Source organism: Pleurodeles waltl, chromosome 10 (assembly GCF_031143425.1).
Source record: "Pleurodeles waltl isolate 20211129_DDA chromosome 10, aPleWal1.hap1.20221129, whole genome shotgun sequence".
Taxonomy (NCBI): Eukaryota; Metazoa; Chordata; class Amphibia; order Caudata; family Salamandridae; genus Pleurodeles; species Pleurodeles waltl.
The window spans coordinates 805268256-805294373 of NC_090449.1; the positions used below are offsets into that span (position 1 = coordinate 805268256).

Genomic DNA, 26118 nt, shown 5'->3' on the forward strand with positions numbered 1-26118 from the left:
ATGTGTCTTTCGGTTCACGATATACCTCTTTCATGAAAACTCTTTGAGGTTGCTTCTTTGCATTTAAAAAGGAGACATAGTCTGGCATTGCAGGCTGGACTATACCTAGTAGAACAGGACCAGGTTTGATTCGCCTAAGGCTGGTCTTTGATTATAGTGGCAAAGTCACAAAAAATAGTGTGCTTAAATGCGGCCCTCAGTAATAAAGACTAACTCACGTTAAATCAAGCATTCTGACCATCAGTTTTTTTTCTTATTCTAAATCCATCAACAAATGCTGTGTTATAGGTTTTTAAATTATGAAACTCGTGTGTCATTAAATATTACGATGCATTGCTCTTCTTGGTTGTAAAAGGATACAAAATACACACCATTTCAGTTGTTGAGGGTTCATTTTGCTTTCAGAGCAATTATTCAAGATAACTGCATAATTGTGATGAAAATAATAGCAATTGGACATTCGATCAACAAAATAGATGATGTCCTAGAAAATAAGTATGCTTCATACAAATCAGAAAAAAACGTACCTGCTCAGAAATGCACAGCAGATTATCTTGCCTTCCTTTCCAGAATCCAAGTTCAGTTTCAGGGCCTACGTTTAGGCCACGGAGCAACAGCAGAGAAGATTCTAGTTTCAAAACTTCACGGATTTGATATGACCATTCTATAACCACAGACTCAAGGTTATGAAGGACAGTTCGATCAAAGTGATCTTGCCTGCAAGAATTAAAAACAAAGGAACTGAAAAGAAGTTTTAAAAGGCTGATACCCTAATACGGTTTTGCGTCATTATATACACAATTTATTATATAGTTGGTTTCGATATGGGATCTCCAATTCTATAATTTGGAGAACAAATACGTGACTAACAGGGGTATGTCATGGTTTGTTAACTTTTAGAAAAGGTTTGAAATACGAAATTAGCTTTATGTCTATGCCTGATCTCTTCCAGTCACACGTTTGGAGAAATGTTGCATCTGTTGACCACTCAACAGGTTGCTGTGTGGATTCTGCACCTGCATTTTACATAATGTGCATACAGCCCTGAAAGATCAGAGCACGAAAGATGGCCATAATGAACTTTAACTGTTAGAAATAAGAAAGGATGAAACCAGTAACTATACCTTTACCACATACATATGCATCGAGTTATGGGTGAATAGTGTGACCTTTCGGAGTAAGGTACCAAGTACCTGACTGCAATGGCTCTTGTTTCAAACTTCAGGCTTTTAGTGAGCTAGCACTGGAAGTGGAAGACAGAATAGCAGTGATCCTGCATGTCCTTTTGAGTTCTGAGCACTCAACCTAAAATGCCGGACATTGAGCTCCCTCAATAGGCAAGCACTGGAAAGGTGACAGCTGTAGAGGAAGTTACATCGAATGGTTCAGAAAGTAGGTTCCTCACATTGTTTCAGAGGAGAAGCCTCTTCTTCCTGGGTCATCTAAAAAATGTTTGCCTTTTACACCCTCCATTTATTGCTGAATCTTTTTGTTGGCCTGCTGACCAGTGCTAAAGTGCTTGCCCTAAACATGGTAACACTGGTATATACTGGCATTTTTAATTTAATTATAAGTCCCTTGCAAAGTGGTATACCATATACACAGAGGCTGTAAATTAAATGCTGCTAGTGGGCCTGCAGCACAGATTGTGCCACTCGCTTAAGTAGCCCATTAAATGGGTCTCAGGCCTGCCTTTGCAGAGCTTGTGTGTACTTTCACTGCTACTTTGATGTGGCATTTGAAAAGTCTTCCTAAACTCCCCTTTTTTACATATAAATCACCCCTAAGGCAGGCCTCAGGTAGCCCATAGGACAGGGTGCTATGTAAGAAAAAGGCAGGACATGTACTTTTAAGTTTTACATGTCCTAGTAGTGAAAAACTAACAAGGTCATTTTCACCACTGTGAGGCCTACTCCTCTCAGACAAGCATTGGGAACTCCTTAACATACTTATAAGCTGTAATTGCTGATCAGAAAGGAGTAGCTACATCATGTTTCATATAATTGGAATGGTAATGATAAATCCTATTTACTGGTAAAGTTGGATTTAACATTATTATTTTAGAAATGCCACTTTCAGAAAGTGGGCATTTCTCTGCTCTGACTACTCTGTGCGTCTTGTGGCCTGTCTCCAATACACGTCTGGGGTGGATGACAGCTGCACTTTCTGCATTTCTTCTAAAGAGACACAAACACAGGAAGGTTAGGTGTGTCTGATCACTATTCTGCATTCTGATGGCTCTCCCTGGGTAGGAAGGGTCGGGGGGGGGATAACACTACCAAATCAGTAAACTACTGGACCTGGAAAAATCCTGCCAGGAGTAAGGATTGCTGTGCTACAAGGAGTGCCACACTGCTAGACTGCTTTCCAGGAAGGACTGCTCTCTGCCTCGATGAGCCACACTGCTGCCTGCAGATCTTTGTCCTGCTGAGGAAGGACTGGACCCTCTCAGCCAACTCAGAGTGGCTCCAAGGGCTTGCTGGCTGGCCCCCTGTTCTCCTGCAGTCTCAGGGAAATCAAAGACTGCCTGCAAATCTGCTCCTGTTGCTGGACTCTGCCATCTATGAGCCCTACCATTGCCAGAGGTGCAAATCCAGCCATGGGCTTTAGAAGTGGGCTTTGCAGCTGTTTCTCTGCAAAGATTGATGCACCCGAGCCGTTGTGCTGCTCAGAACTGGGCACAGTGCCTTCTGATGCAAATGCATTGCCAATTCAACTACATCTGGGACCCAATTGCGAGGTTCAATAATGAAGCATTGTATATATCTCAACAGAGGTCAATGCTGACAAGGGACCTAACCGTGAGACTCAACATTGATGCATCAACCAGACTGTTCAGATCAGAACTAACGCATCACTTTTGCATTGGCCCTCTACATCGATGCTTGCTCACTCCAAGGTACTTTCTGAGCAGGCTCTGCAAGAGTCCTGTAACCAGCCTGCTTTCCATTGCGGTGAGCCTGAACTTTGGATTTACTCTGGTCTAGTGTGACCTTAAGTGCCCTTGAAGCACTACTGACTTATCAGCACCATTTTAAATTCTTAAAAATTTCATATCTCAACGTCTATTGGTTGGAGTTTTGTCATTTTGGTCTCATTTTACTCAGATAAACATTTTCTATTTCCTAAACCCGTGAGGAGTTTTTCTGTGGTGTTGTCCTCGTGTTGGTGTGTGTGTGTGTGTTTTGCACAAATACTTTACACATTGCCTCTTTAAATAAGCCTAATTGGTGTGTGCCAAGCTATCAGAGGATGAGCACGGGTTATCTTCAAGTGTGTATCTAGCTTACCCTGGCTAGACGTGGTGGTCCCTGCTTGTATACGGTTCATACTCTCACAACCAAAAAACCCTAGTACTAACACCTTCCCATGCCATTAGGTGTATTTACCTTGACCAAATACTGTGGCCTAACAGGAAAGTCAAATATTCCAATTCAGAACTCACCTATTTTGCCATTTTCAGATCACATACAATGGGGTTTGGACAGCAGTGCCTTAGCACGCAGAAAGCAATACCACTCAGCAAAACAAATAGAGGAATTTTCCCACAGCTGAGGCATGAAGATTGTTGCCTTGTAATAATGTACCAATGTCAATCCATGATAGATGCAGAATGCAATTTAGAGCTTGTGTATTATGATAATTAGCCCCTTCACAAAGGGACAGCAGATGCTGTGTCAAAGGAGGGTATAAAGGTGGACTGGTAGAGGGTGAACTGTTAATGGCGCTATATATGTTCACTATATTGCTACCAAACTTATCCCTTGCGATGCTCATTTTTAGAGTAGATCTTGCATATACTCAACATGCCACCTATGGGGCCCTTGAAGAATTTGCCCTTCTCTCGTCACCACATAATTGTTTTTAACAACATGCTATTTTCTAACTGTAGCAGATTTGAATATCTAATGAAAGTCTGAAATTGCTAGGACTTAGCGCATTACTAAAAGTTTTAGACACAGTGTGTGCACCTGTTGTATAGCTATTTTAGCAAATTAGGCCTGCCATTGTGCACTTTCGTCCAGATACATTTTATTCAGCATCGCTTTATTTTTCTAGCATTAGCCACATTTGCAGTGTTTTTATTTTCTCTATCTATTTGTTCCTTCACTTAGGAAAGCATCATGTTCTTAGCATATCACTTTGTGCTTTCCTCAAGGCTGCAGTCAGACAGGATTGCTGGCAAAAGTGGTACGCTGTATCTCCAACATTCACAGAAACATACATATCCTACGTGTGGACCTTTTCCTAGAATATCAACTGTTTTATTATAAAAACACTCCTTTGTCCCATACACATTAGAGAGAGATTCCGCTACAGTTGCTTGCTTAGACTACCAAATTCCTGACCTATATGGGGACAGCGGCTCTCTAGAGTGCAGCCTTCCTTGTTCAGGTATGAGGGATGATGTCTTCCCATGAGGGGAACCCTGAAGGGTGGATTAGGGCTTATTATGCTGTGCTCTAACATAGTTTAGGTAGGAGAATTATATATCACTCCTACTGACAGTATGGTGGGGACTGTTTTTGTGTTTCACTTTCCTTGTCACCAGCTTGCTTTCTTTGCATTTTATCATCCTAGTTATTGCAATACATGCTATTTTATCTAAGATGCAGTTACTTCAATAAACCTTTATTGAACTATATTCTGCCTCTGTTTGTCTTTGCCTGTGTGAGACTAATGTAACTGAGAGAAAGGGGTGAGATCTGATCAATCACAATTCCCCTGAGGAGTCTTTCTTGTCATGCACCCGGTTGCCACAATCATTCCTGTTCTTGGGCAGAGAGAAGGCGCTACTAGTTAGCCAGAAAACCCAGATTAGACCAACAGTCGTCACATAGGCCCTCATTACGACCTTGGCAGTGGGTGATAAAGTGGTGGTAATACTGCTAACAGGCTGGCTGTAAGTGCTGCCAAATTATGACCATGTTGGTGATATCTCCCATAGACAGCCAATGTACCACATCAACCGCCAGCAGGGCAGAAACAACAGCCACCAACAAAAGCCTGGCTGAAGCAGAGCACAGAAGTGAAAGGACTCCCCATTGGAGACACAGGGAAGGATCGCAAGTGCCTCCTGGAGAGTCGATTTCTTGGGCCTGTCCTCCCAGTGTCCCTGTTGGCCTGTGCCTCTATCCCCTTCAGGGTGTGTCCACTGCCACTGACCCCAGGGCCCTGATTGTCTTGTGGGTGAGGTGTGGCCTGGGGTCCCTGTACAGGTCGGAACACAGCTGATTGACGTGTCCTGGGGACAGAGGCGTGGGTACACTGGTCGGGTGCTGTGGTGTTGGTTCCTTATGGGGAAGGCTCTGTGGTGGTCTGTGAGTGGCCTTGGGTGACCGGCTGTCCAGTGGTCCCTGATTGGCCAGGTAGGTCATCCAGATCCAGAAGTCCAGAGTTAATTCCTTACTGGGGGCCTCTTCTGTTGGGGGACTGGATTGTGGTGGCACCTCCTCACCATGGTCATTGGCTGGGGTATCTGTGGGGATGTAAATTATGTATTATGCTTCAAGTGTATGACATTTGTACTTCCATAGCTTCCCCTCTGTGGTTGGTGTTACCCTGCCAGCTTTTGGTTGTGTATGTTGGTGTATTGTTGGATTGTTAGTTTCCCTTTGCTGTGCCTGCTTTAGTGATGAGTGTCCATGCAGGGCTGGGAGGGGTGTCCATGCATTGGTACACCATGCAGGGCCTGGCATTGGGATTAGTGAGCTCTGTTGGTAGAGTGTGTGGGTTGTGGTGGAGTGATGGGAGTGAGGGTGAGGGTGTGGGACAACATGCAGGTATGGTGGTGATAAATGTTGACTTAGCAGTGTCCAGTCCTCCAGCAACTCCAGTGAGTCCCTCAGGATGCAGTATTGCCAGTACCTGCTCCTCCTATGCTTTGAGCTGTGGGAGAAGAGGTGGGGGTCCACCGCCAGTCCTCTGTATGGCGAGCTGGTGTCTTGCTGCTATGGAATGTACCTTCCCCCATAGGTCGTTCCACCTCTTCCTGTCACCCCTAGTTCTTGGGTTCTGTCCCACGGCATTGACCCTGTCCACAATTCTACGCCATAGCTCCCTCTTCCTTGCTATAGATATCTGCTCTACCTGTGCTCCAAAGAGCTGTGCCTCTGCCCTGAAAATTTCCTCCACCATGACGCTCAACTCCTCCTCAGTGAAAAGGGGGTGCCTTTGTGGTGCCATGGGTGTTGTGTGATATGTGTTGGTGAGGGTGTGTTGGGTAATGTTGTGGGGTGTGTGATGTGGAGTGTGTGAGGGATGTATTGGTGTCAGTGGTGTGTGTGTCTAGATGTCTCTGTGCTCTTCTTCTCAGTCTCCTGGTGGCAATTGTTGTACGTAAGAGGTTGCGGGTAATGTGGGTGTGTGTTTTATAGTGGTGTGGGTATGGTGAGTGTATGGGTGTCAGGTGTGTGTATTTGGTATTGTCCAATGTAGTGTTTTGTATGTGGGTGTCCATCGTGAGCGCAGCAGTATGTACAGCCAATGATTTACTGCAGTTGAATGTCCGCGTGGTGATTCGTGAGTCATAATGTGATGGGTGTTGTTTTTTTGTTGGCATAACAGTATGGGTTTTGGTACCACCACTTTATCACTGACCTTCGGTCTGGAGGATTTGTGTATGTGGCTGTATTCTGTCAGATTGGTGTGTGTGTCATATTATGGTGAACGGATATTTGCCAGTGCAACAGTAAGTTGGAGGCAGTGAGCGTGGCGGTAAGCAGATTTACCGCCAATGTCATAATGAGTGCCATAGTGTGGAATTGTCCTTAGTACCCCACAATCTATGCTATTCTGTCACCCAAATCCAGTATCCTCATAAGAATAATGAGAAGCTACGCGACACACTAACTTCAGAAGAGAGTTGCCTCTGTTAAAGTTGGTCTGTCTACTATATGGTACATTAGTATTTAGGATTGGATGTTCTTAATTAAGTTTGATATACCATGGGTCAGTGTTGAGCTCTTTTATGTGGATGATACAGGGGAAGGGGTGGGTGATGAGTTCCACTCCACCTGTGCAATATGCCGAGCTTAGTTCCAAAAAACTCAGCGGAGCGGAGTTTTTCCTCTCTCATGGCTTGTCAATGTTAGGTTAGCGAGTGTGAATAAGAAAAATCACATGCTAGACCACCTCCCAGCGAGATTTCACAATACAGGTGGTTGGAGCAGGCTGATACCACATGCGTTGAGAAAACTGTCGCTCTCATTGAGGAAGCTGCCACTCGAGTAGAAAAACTACTCGACAGGCAGAAGGGAGCAGCACCGTCTTGGTTTGTGCGTAGTGCCATTCGGGACAAACTCATGGAGCTAAAAATCAGCGCAAGCAGCACAATTGCCACACTCTGACTCTTGTGGAAACCCATGGTGCGCAGCAGAGTTTTTCAGCACTTCATGGAGTTCTGCATAACAGAACTCTGTCAACTCTACCCAGACCAATACAGGGGGCACACATGGTCAGACAGATAACTTTTCAGCGACCAGTTTGTAGGTCAGTTACCATACAAGATAACCTATCTAGCAACCCCAAACACCACTTGAGATCGCACTCTGCCCTGATGCAGTCATAGATAACATTTTAGGGGATTGACAGTGTGCAACGTTGAGGAAATGCTGGCCAATGCTGGTGAATGCTTTACCCAAATAAATGAAGTACTACGCCCGGTTTACAATGAAGTGTCAAAGGTATGTAATGTTAACAGTGACCCAGAAACAAAACTAAACTATTGTTTCTGCAATAAAAAACAAATTCCTCATCACTTCGCAAATTTAAAGAAGGTTAAACTCCTCATTCCCCATAAAAGAACAATTAGACAGTAATGGCAACAGAATCCAAGTCCAGTTGTGGATAGTTTAAACCTAATTTCAGTGAATGTGGTTCTTTTGTTGCAGATTCAAGTCCTTATACTCAGGGAGTCACTGCAAGAAAGTGTTCTGTTACAGGGAATGAATCAAGGTGTGGAATGGTCCATTGAGGATTGGTCAGAAGGTCAAACAAGGTTGTCATATATTTAAAGGGGAGTGTTGCTGCTGATACATCCAGAGGCTACATGGTAACTCACTTACCTCAATCAGCTTGGATCAATACATCATCCCAAAATGTTAGCACAATTTCAACTCTTACTTCAGGCCTATGATAAGGCTGGATAGTATTAAGGATATGATATGCACTAATGTAGTAATACAACCAGGATGGTTCCATGAGGAAGGCTGGACAAATCATTAAGGTTGCTAAATCACACAGGAGTGAATAACATTTCTCGAGAATATTTAATTAATGGTTTCTAGAAGGAAATTAAGGACTACTCCCGGCAGAATATATAAATTACAGTTTTGATGTGTGCTATCATCTGAAGGCATGCCAATTGTACAAGTAGAAAGAAGGCATATGATGTATATATAAAAAAGGTGCATGTGCCATAAAAGAGCTCAGAAGCCTTAGAAAAAAGAAAGTAATCTTCATCAGAACGCTGAGGGACAAACATTCAGACCTCTACAGTTTGATAAAATCGAAATGTGATTGATTCTCTAACTAAATAAACCAACAATGTAATGCAAATATAATTGACTCTAAACTAAATTAGTCAAAAATTGTATGTGTTCTGTAAATGTTTACCAAAATGCAATTTCACAATTTGAATTTAATTGGATTATTGACTACTACACTCCTCAATTGGAGTTAGGAGATTATAATTGCCATAGCTTTTTACTCTTTATTGCTAGTCATTTAAACAGCCAGTTCAGCTATAACTAATTTCAGAGAAACTTCAGAATGAAAGACACCAGCTTGATTGCTCCATGCTGATTAAACTTAATTTGTATTAATTTCCAAAATGAAGAAAGCATTTTTCCTCAACAACTATGAAAAGAAAAAAATCAGCAACAAGAAAAACATTCAGAGAAGAATATAAAGATACAAGACAATAGGAGAGGAGAAAGGGGTACAAAACTAACAGAAATGGTAAGGTCAAAGATAATTTAGGGTATAGGAGTAGAACTAATATGGATATAGGGAATACCGATACTAGGGCATCAGTTATAGTAGTACAAGAGTGTAGGTAAAGCAATAGGTCATAAGCTACAGGAATGTGCAGCATTAGAAGATGCAATGAAAGATTGCAAATGTTGCAGAAATTGGATGCTGTATCAGATTTTTTAAAAATATGAACATGGGTAACGTTGCTATGGACCAAACAGGAGAAGAGAGATAGGAGGCAAGATTGTGCTTGTATCATAGTTCCAGGATCTACCACAATGGCACCCAAAACCTTTGATTAGAATCCCTGACTCAGACACTTTTTGACATTTGTTCTCTTGTGATCTCCATTGCAGTTATGATATCTAAAGATCCAAAAGTTCGGTCTCAATAGAAGTACCTTTGTGTCCTTTTCAACAGATACTCAAGCAACTTCTCTAGGATCAAGGACCTACGCATGAAGTTGGCCATTATCAACACCACAGACAAAAATTATAATGATTGTTTAGGAAAAAGCTATATATTTGCCCAAACTGATCATTTTGATATATCCTTTAAACATGTTAATATGAAGCCATGAAGCCCGGGCTGAAAGACATTACAAGCAGTAAGCTTGAAATTCATGCCCAGAACACTTGGGTCATCTCACCCAAACCAGTTGCCCCATTCAAATTTGTCTGCCTTTACTCAAAAGCAAAAAGAAAACTGCTGCTCATTTAATCACTTTATTTTAAATGGCAGGAGTGGTAGAAACAGAGTCCAGGAACACAATACACTTGGTTGTAATAGACTATATACTCAGGATATACATTGGGCAGGATGGCCTTTAAATGTAAGTAATGTATAGAATGTTAACGTTCTCAACTGAGGCAACAGCTATGTAAATTAATTTTCACATGTTTGGAATGTTATTTATGAGACTGGAGTTTCATGAAGGAAAAAAGGCTAAGAAGCAACACTATATCAACAGTAACACATAACTAAAGGAATGGGACTAGTTAATTGTTTTCTGCTTTTAGTATAATGGCAGGTGAGAATATGTAATTACCATGTCTCTGATTACAAACAGGTGGAAAAGGCTTGGGATAAAGGACTGTATTATGGGCAAATATTGGAGAGAGTACTCTTGGTTGCCTATGTGAAATAGTTGCATTTAAGTGGCTGCAATGCACATGCTTTCTCCTGTTCAGTCTCTCATTGGAGTTACCCGAAGCAGGAGCCCCAGGCAGATAATGCTCTGTGGAACTATGAATCATCTTGTGTTTCGAGGACCAAATTTCTGAGTCCTTAAACTCCCAGACCTGGTTTTAACAGATGTGGTTCCACACCTGGAAAAACCATGGCTGGAAGAAAGGAGGTACTGCAGCATATGGAGAACTCCAGTACCCGTCCACCTTCTCTGGCATATTGGAGAGAGCAGACAACAGTAATCCCCTCCCCAGAGAGTTCAAAGCTTTTCCACCCTCAAGATACTCTCCCCAATCTAAACCCTCTGACCCCTGCAAATATTTACCGGCTGCTGAGAGCAGATGGTAAATATCTGTATTAAACTTCCAGGAATGGGAGCTTGTAAACTGCAGTAAATGATCCAGTACTTTGAGTTCACGCAAACCATCCCCCATTCCAGGAATTTTAACTCAATCCGCTTTATTTGCTGGGGAGATACTTGCTAGTGTCATTAATTACCCCCTCGGATCTCTAACACAGAACTTGTAATGAGGGCCTCCCTCAAAGCGATTTCTAAATGTATGTGATAAAACCTCTGTCATCAATGTAATGCAGTTTATGTAAAGCAGCATTTCAGTGCCAGTTCTAACATTTAAACAAACATTTGATTCTCATCCTCGACAAAGGTGGTAAATCATTTTCATCTACTTAAATCCTTTGGCTTTTGTGAGTGCATCCGTTGATCCTTAAAGTAATTATATTTCAGGGTACATTGTGCTCCTTGATGTACTAAGCAGCAAGAGAAAAGCTTCACTGGTTGATTAAAAACATAAACAGCAGTACCGAAAAAGAAGTTAAGCAAAACGTTATTTCATACATGTGGAGAAGCGCAATTTATACTCCATCCTTCATACATTATCACTTTCTCCATCTTGGATTTTGGAAGTATAGTGCGTTCTGGGAATGATTTGTTGATGGAAGTGGCCACCCCAGAGGATGGCACCCTGCACCCCATTTGTCAGGGATACCCCACCTGCTTGCCATCCTAGGAAGACTGAGTAAATATGGGAGAGTTGCCAAGCAACTCAGATTACTGCCTGAAAATACAAGGAGATGAAAGACTGCTGTGCTGGAACCCTGGTCTGCACACCAAAGAACTGCATTCTTGAAGACTGCACCTGCTGCACACTGAGGAACTATAGCTCTAAGTATTTTGCCTGCCTTCAAGAAGTAAAGGAGCGGACTCCTTGACAGCAACAAGTTAACATACCTTCACCTACACTATCTCCATCACGAAGACCCCAGCTGGACAGCATCAATGGCCAGGTGCATTCTCAGAAACATAGTTCCAACATCCCAAGGACATCTCAGAGCTTCTAGACCCTTGGATTGGTATTGTGGATGCCCAAAGATCCCTGACTGGAAGCAAGTATATGAAGGACTGCCCTGCTGAACCCCTGGTCTGCACCAAAAAGGACTAAACGCACAAGGACTGCACATGGTGTACATACTAGGTTTCACAAAAGAGGATTTTGCCTGGTTTCTAAAGGATTCAGGAGTGGATTCTCTGTAAAGAGACAAGTATAAAAGGAGCTACCAAGAATTACCTGCATCAACTCTGGTATGAATCTTTATTGTACAGTTAATTAAAACCATTACAATGCTGTGCAAAATATTGTCAACATAAAATCAGAAAGTTTTTTACATGTCAAAATATGTAACTATTACATTTAATAAATACGGCTTAAAAAGGTAAAAATTATACAAAACCCACTTCTTTGTTTGTCCCCCTCCTATCTTGTTGTTCTATTCATTTCCCTAAACATTTCTTCTCAGACTTTTTAAACATTTTTACCATATGTGCATTCAAGATTGGATCACCTGGTTTTAGGCATGCCATTACTGCTTGTCTGCATGACCTTATGCCACGTTGATTAAAGAGGGATTTTAGCAAGCAATTCCTCTCTTGCTCTAAGTCGGGGCACAGACATAAAAGGTGAGTTATATTCCACTTCCCCTTATTACATAACCTGCACATTTCCTTAGGGCTCTCCTTCCCCCCCCTACATAATCCTTTTCATCACCAGGTAACTTTCCTGGTCAGAAATACATAAATTCCATTCTGAGAACAGGGGACCAGACTTCTTCAAAATAGGGCTGCTGTCGTAGACATTTATACTCATTTAGTACCCGCCAAGCATGTGATCTTTTCGATAATATATCTTTGTCCTTCAGTAAGATAACATCTTGATTTTATTCTTTACTACTCTTTTGAAACATGCTACCGTTAGGTTGCTGTCCCAGCTTTCATTCAGCCCTAATTCATTTATTGCCTTTTTTAGATAGAGCGCAGCCGGGTGCTCACCATTTGTTTTTTAAGTTCATGCCACAAGCCCTGACACAGGTCATTCATCTTATTGGTTTTTATTCTGTGCCAAGTTTTCATATAGGCCTCTTTTCTTTCTATTGTTTGATTTATTAGCCCAAACTCCAATCGTATCTGTGCTGGTGATGCATATGGAGGTATACGAAATAACTGTCTATACGTTCTTATTATACTCGTATTTAAACATAGTTCGTCACGTCCTCTTAATGCAGCACTGCCGTACGTTAAACTAGGTGCCAGCTTGGCTGATATCACCTTTAGTAATAGTAAAATGCTCAAGCCGTTCAAAGTTCTTTTTAGTTTTGAGAACACAATGCAAAGTATTAGACCTTTCCTTTTCAACTCCTCCCTATGTTGGGTAAAGCACCCGCTTTCATCAACCCTCACCCCCAGGTAGCCACAGGAATGGACTAATTCCACCTGTTCCTCATTCATGAACCATCTATACTTTTTGTTTATCCTACGACTACATTCCATTACTTTCATCTTTTCTAGGTTTACTGTCAAACAGTTTTGCCTTGAATAATTTGCTATACCTCCCAGTAGTCTTTGAAGCCCAACTTGTGTTTGAATTATCAAAACAACATCATCTGCATATAGAAGATTAGATATCGTTATTTGGCCTAAACTCAGTGCATGAGAGTGTACAGCTTTTAGTTCTTCTGATAAATCTGCTAAAAACAAATGTAAAAGATAGGGTGCAAGGACACAGCCTTGCTTTAGTCCTTTAAAGGTGTCTATTTTTCTTAATAAGACAGACCCGTCCCCTATCCGTATCCTCACCCAAGTGTCAGTGTACAGGAGCTGTATAGCTTTCAAAAGACTCGCTGGAATGTCCAGTTCTATAAGCTTCCTCCATAGCAAGTTTCGGTTTACAGTGTCAAAGGCTGCTTTAAAATCAACAAAACAAAGATACATTTGTAGCTTCTTTTGTGTTTGTTTATCCATTAACATAGATAATGCTAATATGTTAGTTTCTGTTCCTATTCCTTTTGTGAAACCAGTTTGATTTAGCGGGACAATATTTCTATCCGTTGCCCAATCTTGTAGTTCCTTTGGAAGTAGGGTAGCAAAAAACGTAGCTTCTATATCTTGTAACGTAATTAGTCGGTAATTTTCTGGTGCATCTCGGTTACCTTTCTTATAAACAGGGTTTATTATAGACCCCCGCCATGAATCTGGTACTATCTGTAGCTGTAGCACACAGTTATAAACTGTGGTTAGTACTGGTATCCATAAATCTTTATTTGACAAATACAAAACTTGCGGAAGCCCATTTGGTCCTGGGGCGCCGTCCTTCCTGGATTTTATTACTATTTCCCTTATTTGATTCTCCTGGAAGGTGTCTTTAATGCTATCTTTATTTCCTTTGGCCCCATTCCTGATGTCTTCATTTTTTTACTTTTCCTCTCTAGGCCCTATAGTTTTTGGTTTAAATATTTAATTTAAAAATTGAACCCATGTCTGTTCTGCTATGTTTGAATATACTACTGGTCTTTGAGGCCGATTTATTCCATTTACTGTTTTCCAGAACTGCTGTGCATTGTTTTGTTTAGCCAAAAATAGTATCTTAGCCCAGAACTCATCGTTTCTTTCCCCTTTTTCTTCCCAGACTAGTCTTTGCAGACTCTTGTTTACTTTCCGAAAGCTATGTTGTAGGTCTTTGTTTTGTGGGTCTTTCCTGATTTTCCTTTGCATTTTGTTCCCTTCTTTTCTTAACTTCTGAACGGCTATAGTTAACTTTATTGTTCCCCGGGTCTCCTCCACTATTTTTCCTCGCTGGCCCCTATGGGTTTTTTTTGCAACTCCCTTTTTTATTATACTATTAAGAAAAAGCCCCCACTGTTTAACTTTATTACCATATCCGTTTGCTAGAGTTTCCTTTGCTAAAGTTTCAGCCATCTCTTTTACTTGGGCGCTCACTTCCCTAGTCCATATTAACTTTCGATAATTTATTGTTGTGTCTTCCCCCGCCGACATTGGTATTTGTTGGTAATATTGTATTTGTGCTGAAAGCACCATTCTCTGTTTTCCGTGATTGCTACTTGAAGTTTTTTTTAAACTGAAAGATTTTATCTTACCCCAAAGATTTAGCATTACTATTGTGTAGTCTATTATCGAGCAGGCGGCGGGTGAGTAATAGGTCCACTACGGAGGAGTATCTGATTGAAATCTCCCATTTAGGGTTCTCATCCCTAGGGATTCCAAGTCCTTTATTAGGGAGTTTGCCTTTTTATCATAAGTTTTTCTCGAGTGGTCCCTATTCCTTTGAGGGGGAATTGACCATACATAATCTTGGTGGATTAATTGCTGTTCACGCTCCGATATGTGCATCAAGTCCATATTAAAATCTCCTGTTAGTATTGTGTCTGGAGCATTTTTTTCCTGTAATACTCCTATTATTACCTCACGTAGCTCAGTTGCGATCGTAGACTTTATTTTTCCGTTTGGGGGAAAGTACACATTCATTATATACAAGAGATTATGGGGGTCATTCTGACATTGGCTGGCGGCGGGCGCCGCCAGCCAAACGGGAACCGCCAGAATATTGCTGTGCGGTCAAAAGACCGCCGCAGTTATTCTGAGTTTCCCGCTGGGCGGGCGGGCGACCGCCAGAAGGCCGCCCGCCCGCCCAGCGGGAAACCCCTTCCCACGAGGAAGCCGGCTCCGAATGGAGCCGGCGGAGTGGGAAGGGTGCGACGGGTGCAGTTGCACCCGTCGCGATTTTCAGTGTCTGCATGGCAGACACTGAAAATCTTGGTGGGGCCCTGTTAGGCCCGTGCCCACGACACCCCTTACCGCCATCCTGTTCCTGGCGGCCAAAACCGCCAGGAACAGGATGGCGGTAATGGGGGTCGGAATCCCCATGGCGGCACAGCAAGCTGCGCCGCCGTGGAGGATTCCCCAGGGCAGCGGGAAACCGGCGGTACACCGCCGGTTTCCCGTTTCTGACCGCGGCTGTACCGCTGCAGTCAGAATGCCCGGGGATGCACCGCCAGCCTGTTGGCGGTGCATCCGTGGTCCCCGGCCCTGGCGGTTTTTACCGCCAGGGTCGGAATGACCCCCTATGTGTCTCTTCCCTCCAATTATTTAGTTTTAGTATCAGGATATTATAATTTGCTATGGGTACCTGAACTACTTCTATTCTGAGCGCTATTTCAATAAAAATTGCTAAGCCTCCTTTTGGTCTGCCCTGTTTGTTACTTTTTGTTGCTAGTCTATAATATCCTGCATACCCCACTATATCGAAAGGTTCTGTCACCCAAGTTTCCTGGAGGCATATTATTTGACTTCCTTTTAGCATCACAGCTATATCTTTCTTCTGGGACTTGGTTTGGGCTCCATTTATGTTCCATGAGCTAATGTCTAAAACGTTGTTCCTTCTATTTTCCCCTCTATACTCATTAGTTCATGTCCTACACTTTCCGTGTAGTGCCTCAGTAATCCAACCTGCGTTGACCATTATTGTTCTTTCCTTTCCCTCTATGATGTTTACCTCTTGACTCTCCTTCAGCTTTTCCATCGTTCCTTTCGCCTCTCTAAGAACTGAGTATGATTGGCCTCCCCCTTTCATGGGTCTAGTTATCATAAACTGTGCTGGATACACATCTTTTGGGGGTAATGATATTTGCATTCCCCAGGCTGCGAATATACATTTTTCTCTCATCACTGCCTGGGCCAGTGGGCTAGTTTGAAATGTGGGGATAGTGGCTTCCTGTACACTCCCCTCTGTAAGCTTCAGAAATTCAATTGACACTATATCGTATGATGTTATATTTATCAGTGATGGAATTGCATGAAATAAATATAATATATTACCCCTGTTCAAAATGTCATGTGCACCTCTAGTTTTATATGTGGGTATAAAAATTAGTTTATCTAAAATATTTGAACTTTCTATGTCAATGTTCTGGTCTTCTCTTCCCCATGAACTTCTTCCTGTGGCTTCCGTCCCATCACCTTTTCCCCATTTCCTGCTTCCTTCCTCTTCATTATCCGGTAATCGGCACATCATGTCTTTTCCAATTATACTTTGCATTTTTGATGCATCCTCATTTATGCCCAAAAATTGCTTATTCCTATCCTTGTTCTTCCCCTTGCTGTCTACCTGCTGAGGTTGGTTATTAGGTCCTTCATTTCCTGTGATTCCCATATTTTTGGGAGTTTCATTTAGCTGCTGTTTTTGTGGGCTCAATTCAAGAATTGTGTTCCCCCCATCTTTTACGGGAATTGTAATGAGAGGTTTCTCTGCTCCCATTGTGGTTTTTGCAGGTTTAGCTCCCCTAATTGATTTTACATCTCCCTTCTCATACTTTTGAAAGATTGGGAAAGATTTTATTTGTACCCTTTCCTGTTTCACTGTTTCTAGTGTTGACTCACAGGTTTTTTCCATCTTTTGCCTTGCAATTAGAAGTTCTAATTTAGCTGTGCTTATTTGTTGCTTTTTTCTTGCTTCATGCAATTTCTTCCTGTTTTTTTGTTGTCCCCCCTGTTGGTGTATGATTTTTTTCTTGTTGCTTAGGTACCGTGGATTTTCCCAGATTTTCTGGCTCGTTATTTGTTTATTGCTCTCCTTTTTTCCTCTAGTGCTCTGTTTAATACCTACATTGAGATTTGCAGGGGAGTCAGCTTTGTCACCTCTTATTGTTTCATTTACTTCCATATTTATTTCATGATCTTTCCTCCTTGGGTGTAACATATGTCCCTTTCGTTCTCTGTTATTTTCCTGTGTCCCGTAGGATTATTCTTTTTTATATCATCTATAATAGTGCTTATGACTTCCGGAATTTGTTTCAGTTTTTCCACTATCGGAGCACATGAACATTCCATATTTGTTGTTTCTACCAGGTTTGTGCTCGAACACTCAAATTATTTAGATCCACCAATTTCTGGTCAATACCTGATATTTACATTGTTATTATGTTTAGGAGATCTATCTGGACATCCATTTTATTTGCTTGGTATGTTAGTGCCTCGAGTGTCAGTTGTGATGGTTTAAAAACCACTTCCCATATATCTACCGTCTTACTTTGTTGGGCTGCTGAACTTTCTTGCCTAGCATGTGTGGCAAGTGACTCTTGTCGCACTTTCGTCTTTATGCTGTTTTGGTGAGACACATGATTTTCCCTTTCTTCGTCTTCACCCTCCATATCCCTTTCAATTATTTCTATTTTATCCTTTCCCTCTGATTTTAATACTTGTCCCTTTGTTTCACCTATTTTGTTCCCAGTCACTTCCACAATCACTTCTATAGGCGCTGACTGGTAAAATTGATAAAAGGTCTGTGTCACTTACCGACCCCCACCCTAGAACTACACTATCTTCCATTTCCTCCTTATTTTCTTATTCTCGCTTGGTTGCTGCACTTTCAAGCTCAGTTTGCTGCAAGCTCTCTCTTACATTGATTTTTAGCTCCTTCGCCTTCACGGGGCTGGATTTTATTGGAGTAATTGGAGCAGTAAGTAAGTTTGTATCCTTTGGGGTGGAGAAGATTATCCCTACTGAGTCTTTCAGGAAGTTGAATTTTTCTGGGATTTTCTGTACCTTGTCAAACATTCTTGCGACGGGTGATATTAGGGCTGTATTTTCCCTTGCTACGTTTGCCTTTACTTTTTTTTTGAGGTTTTGCCCGTCTGCATCCCTCTCCTTTTGTTTGCTCTTGTAGTAACTTGTCTTTCACGTCCTGACCTCATTTTAGTGGGTGTGCTGCTGTTGTTTAACTGTTCTCTAATGGCGATGGCCCTCTCTCCTCCCAGAGTAGTCCTGTACCTAAGCAATCACACAGTACCCGCCACTAGAACCCCCCTCTAGAACACCTGCAAGCTACACCCAACGTTATCGGGCTGCTTCCGCTGTGCTCTATACTGTACTGCAGTGCTGCCTACCCCACTTCCTTGTGCTGGTGGGCCGGGGTTCATGGGCGCTTAGTTGTATGGTTCTTTGGTTGTATGGCTGAATGGCTGTATGGCTGTATGGCTGTATGGCTGTATGGTGATATATCGTGATGCCGGGGGTGGCGGAGACTGTGGGTCACTCAATCTTCCTCCCCTTACCGACCCCCCCACCTACCCCTCTTCTCCTCACCACCTCACCTCCTCACTGCTGCTGTGGTCCTCTTTGCTCTCCCTGCTTCTTACTGGCTTTCGATGGCTGTTACAGTAGCTCCATACACCTTGCTTGCCCCTGCCTTTGCCGGTTCCGGGTTTCCGGGTTTCTCGCGCTAGTGTTCCTCGTCCTCGGTCTCGTCTCGGTTCACTCCAACACTATGTAGATTATCTATGATAAAAATGTTTTCATCTGTACTTTACGGTGTTTTAACTTAGCTGATTCTCCTGGGGCTCTTGAAGGGAACTCAAAGGAAACAGCAAGCCTCACTCGCACAGACAATGTTTCAGGCTGAATGACCAGAGGGGTGGAGCATAAGGAGGAAAGGCGGGCCAAAGCCAAGTCCAAGTGCAGCTTGAGGAGGGGGATTCCCAAGGCCAGGGGACCCACTCCCCAGCCCTAGCCACCACAAGACAATAAGCACCAGCTTCCAGCCTGGTCGCAGTTCACCTGCTACCCGCCTCCAACAGTCGGGCAGAGAGCAGGCAGCGTCTCTCCTAAGCACCTTACTACGGCTCCCACAGCCCCCGTGTGGCACCTGCACTCTTCTGGCCACCTCAGGCTCTTTCGGGCTCCAAGCCCCCTTGGACCGACCGTCGTCCCACGGGCATGGGTGCCTGATCAAAAAGAAAGGAGGGACTGCGGGGGCACTGATCTGAAGAAACCGGAGCCGCGCTTGCAGCTGCTCGATGGCCGATCTGCACTGCTGCCGGGAACTTGAGAGAGCTCGCAAGAGCTTCCTTCGTCCTGTTGCAATCCAGTCTACTCAGCTCCTGGGTGCTCTTCCCAATCTATCTGTCACTATGCGTACAGGTCTCTAACTCCTGCTCGATCTCTCCTTCTCACCCCGCATTGTCTCCCGCTCTCACCGGAAACACCACTACCTGAGCCCGGGGGGACAGAGCCCATTCGCCAAATACAACCTGCATCAACTCCTTCCAGAAGAGCCCAGCTGGACAGCATTCAATGGACTTATAAAGATTTGGCCAGGTGCACTGTGAGAATTGTAGTCCCAACATCCCAAGGAGCAACTCAGAGATTTTCGAACTTTATATTCGTGGTGTGGACCACTTTCCTGCATCAAGAAACACTAATGGAAGTATAAGAGTGTTACATTGCAGGCAGCCGGAACTCTGGACTTTGTTGTGGGCCAGCGCAATTTTTTTTAACCCTTTGAGAGCTATTTGCTTCTAAGCTCTGGCTTTACTTTAACCTTTAAACATTCATATTTGTGGTTTCTACATTAGATTTTTGTTATTTTGGCCTAATTGTAATCATAAAAATATTTCCTATTTTTATAAATTGTTGTTGGATTTTTATTGTGTGTTGTGTCTTACTTGTGCGATGTATTGGCGTTTTTAAATGTTTTACACACCTGTATCCTAAATTAAGCCTCCCTGCTCGTTGCCAGCTACCAAGGGTTGAGAAAGGGTTTCATTTACTAAGACCTTGACTGGACCTTATATTGTGATTGTGACCTCATTTCTAGTGGTCGGTACGTACCAACCCCTACATGGAACCATCTTCCAACATGTATTAATTATAAATGTTCATATTTACACTTTAAAATGTATTTGGAGAAGTAATGTAAGTTTCTTTAGCTCACGTTCTGAATTTATTTTGAAAGTTATACATGTGTATTTATAATTATATATTCAAGGTGGACATTAAATGGTGCACATTAAATATCTAGCTAAAGTTAGCCTGACTAAAGGCCTTAATTGTGAAATGTACTTTGCTAGGTTAGCATGTTCATTCTTTTGCAGGTGTGTTCTCAAGATTTCATTAGCTCGAGAAAGGAGTATTGTTGCAATGTATTCGTTTATTGATAGCAAGGCCTGAGAAAAAAAACCTTTTCATGAAATGTGAAGACCTAATGAGCAGATGGAAACCTTCTATTTATTGTGTATCACGAACGGGGATGCTCAAAGTTGCAGAAACTGTTCAAGTTCTGTGGGACGGGAAATTCAGGTGATGTTGCAAATGTACACCAGGAGTAGAGAATTGATTGATTCCTGTTGGGGGTGTAAAGAGATACAATTGTTATTGAAAGTTCTGTCTAGTTTAATTAATGTTCACGTTGTTGAAAGTTAAGGCAGATTCCCTTAGACTGCGAGGGGTCCAAACCTCTCTGCTTCCTTTATTCTTACAACTGTTAAGCTTTATGCAAAACTCTTATTCCTTGTGCTAGAAAAACACTATTGATGTATGCTGAAACCTTCTCACATTTCCAAATTTCCTTAAGACTTCAATCCAGCCATCCCCATTCCTTATTTAGAACTTTAAGTAGATGATTTTCTAATTATTTTAGGTTTAGGAGAGAACAAGGTTTTCTTTAAGGAACACCTATTCCAAATTCTCATTGTCTGTATTGCAGTGGCTGTTATTTCTTTGTATCTTAATCTATTGAGATTGAACCAATTTGCAATATTTCAGCTTGTCAGCTGTAATCTTGTACCTGTTTAATATTCTCCTGGTATGCATATATATTGGACTGATTAGTGATGGGGAATAAAAATGACTTAACTTCAGACACCAATTCCTGGTCCTTATTGTGTGGCAAAATGAGCTTTATGAAAATTGAATTGTTTTATTATTAACTCCCCCTGCGTCACAATCAACTTAAAAAGCTTAATCAGAGGAGACATTGTAAATCACGCACCTGCACGGTCTCCGATGGTAGCATGCCAGGTGGTTTACTTATCAAGACAGAGGGAATTACAGTATCCATGTCAAAGACTGGTCTTGCCCAAGCCCATTCTTGATCCCAAAGCTGAAGTCCTGATTCGGAGGAGCAGCAGTATTCCAGAAATTTTGAATGAAGTTGTAACTGTGGAAAGGAGTATCAATATGGCCACATTCCCTAATTGCTTATGTCTAGGTTGCATTTTGCTGAGATTGTCTGGTGTGATGTTTTAAGTTGTGTGGATGTGGAAATGCTTAATCAATAGAAGTTGAGATGGTTATTGGGCTCGACGTAGCCTAAGATCCCAGGGTAGTATTAAGTTATCAGTGTAGAAAAAACTGTGTTGCAATGGTCTGCTAACTTTGGTGGTATTAGTTGTTAGGTGCCGTCGGCCACACAATTGAGATAGGGACAAATACCTTAGTGTGAGAGTTAGGTGTTGATGTGGCAGATCCTTTTGCACAGGGGTGAAGCTACTCTAATCCACTTGATTAGCCAATGGTCAAGGTTTCACTTGAGTGTGAGTCAGAGTAAGCAAGAAAGTGTCACTCAGGAATATTTCTGGTCTGGCTGAATATTAAAGATTCTTTAGTGGAGCAGACAAAGTTTGTTAAATTTGCTTGCCATTGTTATTGTACTTGTATTACAACATTCGTGAGGAATTGTAAAGGAGAATGAGCTCCTCCGAGGAGTGAGGAAGACATCACAATGTGTCCGATTGGGATTGGACGGTTGGTGTTTGTGGCATGCAGTTATTAGTTGACTACATCACAAAGTGCCACACTGACCCCTATTTAATTCAAATCAAGTTTCAAATGTAAATCAGAATTTCTTCCAAAATCAGAATTTGTTTCAGGAATTTCCTATGTTTGACGCACATATGGGCTATGGCTCTAGTCAGTCACAATGATGGTACTGGGAGAGGGTTGGACTGCATACTTGGTGCAGTCTTAGAAACAGACCAGAGTGGTCCATTTGATGATGGTAAGGTGAATGGACACCCAGTGACATTCTTGATCGATACTAGTGCTACCCCTCTACTGTTAGAACAGTGGAAGTTCCAAAAAAGAATCCAGGTTGAAGGAGTCACAAGTGAGCAAATGATAAACCCCATAACTGAAGAAGTACCTGTTAAGATAGGATCCTGTGAGGAGAATCGCCAGTTTGTGGTGTGCAATTCGAGTCCTGTGAGCTTACTAGGATGTGATTTATTGTGCAAATTAAACTGCGCTATCTATTGTACTCTCAAAGGTGTAGAGTTCCAAACCCATAATGCAGAAGTAGGATTTAAACTGATGAGTCAATGGCCAGGGGTTGGGTTATATCTCGTAATGACATCTGAGGATTTACCACCAGATCTTTGAGATACAGTGAAGCCTAATGTCAGACTTTTCAGGAAATTATATTGGTCTCATCAGGAGAGTTGATCCTGTTCTCATAAAAGTAAAACCCAATGTTGAGTACCCAAGAACCCCACAGTACAATCTGATCCTTGAAAGAATTGCTGGGATTACTCCATTGATTGAGTCAATGATACAACAAGGAATTTTGAAGGAGATAACGGGGAGTCAATGTAATTTACCCATTATGGGCTTGCAGGAGCCTAGCTGGAAATACTGCATTTTGCAGGAACTGAGAAGGATTAATAACGTTGCCTGCTGTCCCATTGTACCGAATCCAACTGTAATTTTGTTTCAAATTCCATGTGAGGCTGACTGGTTCACCATCATAGATTTGTGTCATGCATTTTTCTTTGTTTCCTTGCATGAGGACAGCCAATACCTCTTTGCTTTCCGGCCCTAGAACCACATTTTGGCATGGTGCTGAGTCCCACAAAGGTATTCAGAAAGTTCCTCAACCTTTAATCAGATCCTCAAAAATCTTGAGGCTCTAATAACTCTGTCCTAATTCAGTATATTGACAACCTGTAGAGGCACCTGTTACTCAAGAAGCAAGCAAATGAAACGCCATTGCATTGTTGAACCACTTGGCTGAGAATGGGCTAAGTGCTTGTAAGTAAATTGCAGTATTGTCGGAAGTAAGTTTTGAGTCTCGGCTATCACATTGAGAAAGGAGCAAGAAAGGTGATTCTGAAAATAAATCCACTAACCACCCAGAGAGATACTAGGATGATTTTAGGGATGGTGGGCTACTGTCACTAGTAATGTTCCAAACTTTCCATAGAGGCCAAGGCTTTAAAGAGACTGCACCAAAAGGATGTATATGATCTGATACCATGGGATAATGATTCCTCAATTGCCTTACTAAAGCTGAGATAAAGTTTCTGTTGTGCCCCAAACCCTAGGAATACATAATTACAGTAAAGCTTTTACTCTTTTCTGCAGTGAGAGGGAGGACTGCGTGCTCTCAGTGCTTACACAAATGCATGGAACTGACAGACGACCTGTGGCTTACTTTTCTTTTACTCTTGATTTTCTAGGCGCAGGACTGCCTGGATGACAAAGCTGTGGCAGCTGTTGATGTCAGCATAGAATAGTGTGAAAGTATTGCAATGGGACATACTCTAACTGTTCTTGTGCCACATTGAGTTGAGATTTTGTTGACACATACCGCATTTGGCAAGTAGTTCTTGACAAAGTATGAACAAATCCCACTTGTGGCAGCAGAATGTGCCACCCAAGAGATGTGCTACTTTTAATCCTGCTACATTGATGCCTTTCCTTGAAAATAAACATGATGATGGGGAGGTTAAGCATTATTTTCTCAATGTCATTGAACCCTGCACCAAGCAGAGACCAGATATACAAGATGAGCCACATGTAGAATCTGATTACATAACTGTTTGTGGATGGATCATGTTCAAAAGACAACGAAGGAAACTTGATTGCTGCTTATGCAGTCTGTACAATCTCAGGAGTAGTTGAAGCCTCCTGGCTTTGAGCGGTGTTCTCTGCACAAGTGGCTGAAATGATAGCTCTAACTAGAGCTTGCTGTGTTTTGTGAGCTGCTGAGAGTGACTATATTTACAAATAGCAATATAGCTTTGATGTCCTTTATGACTTCGGACAGTTATGGTTACAAAGGGGATTTATGACATTATCTGGATTGCAGAACATGTCATGAGGTTGCTTGAAGCACTACAGCTGCCTGACAAAATTGCAATTGTGAAGTGTCTCACTCACTGCAGTGGTGATGACTATTTGACAGTGAGCAACCATTATGCTGATGAAGTTGCACAATATTGTGCTCATGGGTCACGAACATTCAATGCTGAATATGTAAATGAAGCTGAAGGTGAGACCAACTAAAACCTTTTTTTGTATCCGAAACCTGGGAGGAAGTAAAGAGTTTGCAGGAGGATGTGTTAGAGGAAGAACAGCAGGGTTGGATCAAAGCAGGCTGTGTGAAGATAGATGATGATGATATTTGGGTTTGAAAATGGAAGTCCAGTGTTGCCAGACAGCATACTATCCCCAATGACAAGACACTTCCATGGACCATCACATATTGAAAGCGGTGCCATGGGCAGGCTTTTCAAACAACATTGGTATAACCCACAATTTAGATTGGCGGCTAAAGAACTGTGCCACAGAAGTCTTGTGTGTCAACAGGTGAATGTAGGGAAAAGAACTCCAGTGGCATGGCGTCATATAGGAGTGTCAAGAGGGTGATTCAACAGAATACAGATGGACTTTCCCGAAATGCCTTTGTGCAACAGGCTGAGATATGGCTTGGCAATTGTGTGTATCTTCTCACATTGGGTGGATGCCTACTGACTAGAAGAGATGGCAGTCTCACAGTAGCCAAGTTGTTGTTAACTAGGTTTGCTTTCACAACTACACTGGAGTCAGACTGAGGGACTAATTTCAATAATGAGGTCCTCAAATGTTTTTGTGCAGCATTACAAGTTTAGCAGAGGCTGTATTGCAATTATTGACCAGAGGGATCTGGCATCTTGGAGCAGATGAATGGAATGTTGAAAGCCAGATTGGCTAAAGTGTGTGCATCAACATCTCTGAAGTGGCCAGCGGCTTTGCTTCTTGTGCTGATGAGTCTTTGTAGTATTCCTGACAGAAAAACAAGATTGTCCCTTATGAGATAATCAAAGGGAGAGCCATGAGATTACCTGCAATGCCTACAAATGTGTTTGTGGCATACTATGGCATGACACAAAGGCTAACATTATGCAATCTCCTTTTATTGCCCACTCACAGCAGCAATAAAAGGGAGAAGTTAGATCACTGGTAACATTCCAATAAACCATCAGGTTCAGCAACCATCAGCCATCCTCCTCCTTTTCTTGCTTGGGCTCACAAAATAAGTACTAATCTTCCCCTCTGTTTTAATTAATGCTATTTTATGAACATTTATTTATATTTTATGATATATGAACTGATGCCTGTTAGTGTTCCCGTTGCCTCATTGATTCTATTTTCCCTGGATTTCTTCTACCTACGACTTTACTCACCATTTACTTTCTTTCCACTTAACCTTTTTTGAAAGCTTCCATTTTTGTTATAATTTAATTCAATTCTGGTTGTTTAATTCAATTGAATTCAATTTCTCATTGTTTGATTGCTTTATATTTGAAATAATACACCAATAACATGGCACATCTCCATTACTGCCTTGTGAGGAAGATGTGTCGTCAACAATCCGGGTGCCTTTCCTCATGTCTGGGTGCCCCATGGGGAAGACGCATCGGCAAATAAAGCTGCGTGTCTTCACTCAACCTCTGTTTCTAGTACTTAATTCAGCACGCTGGTCCAAGCACAGCGACCCCAGTGTCCTGGTCAAAGCACACACAACAGAGACGCGCCGCTTACCATAGCAGTAT

The 26118-nt window shown here is 42.2% G+C and overlaps 1 protein-coding gene across 1 annotated transcript in view; it reads right to left on the minus strand.

Annotated features, from left to right (window-relative positions):
* DNAH11 (dynein axonemal heavy chain 11) overlaps positions 1-26118 on the minus strand; it is a 2866633-nt gene that overhangs the window by 2545968 nt on the left and 294547 nt on the right. Inside the window, exon 4 of the mRNA XM_069211469.1 lies at positions 528-717. Coding sequence (XP_069067570.1) covers positions 528-717 — 190 coding nt within the window. The remainder of the gene's footprint in view (positions 1-527; positions 718-26118) is intronic.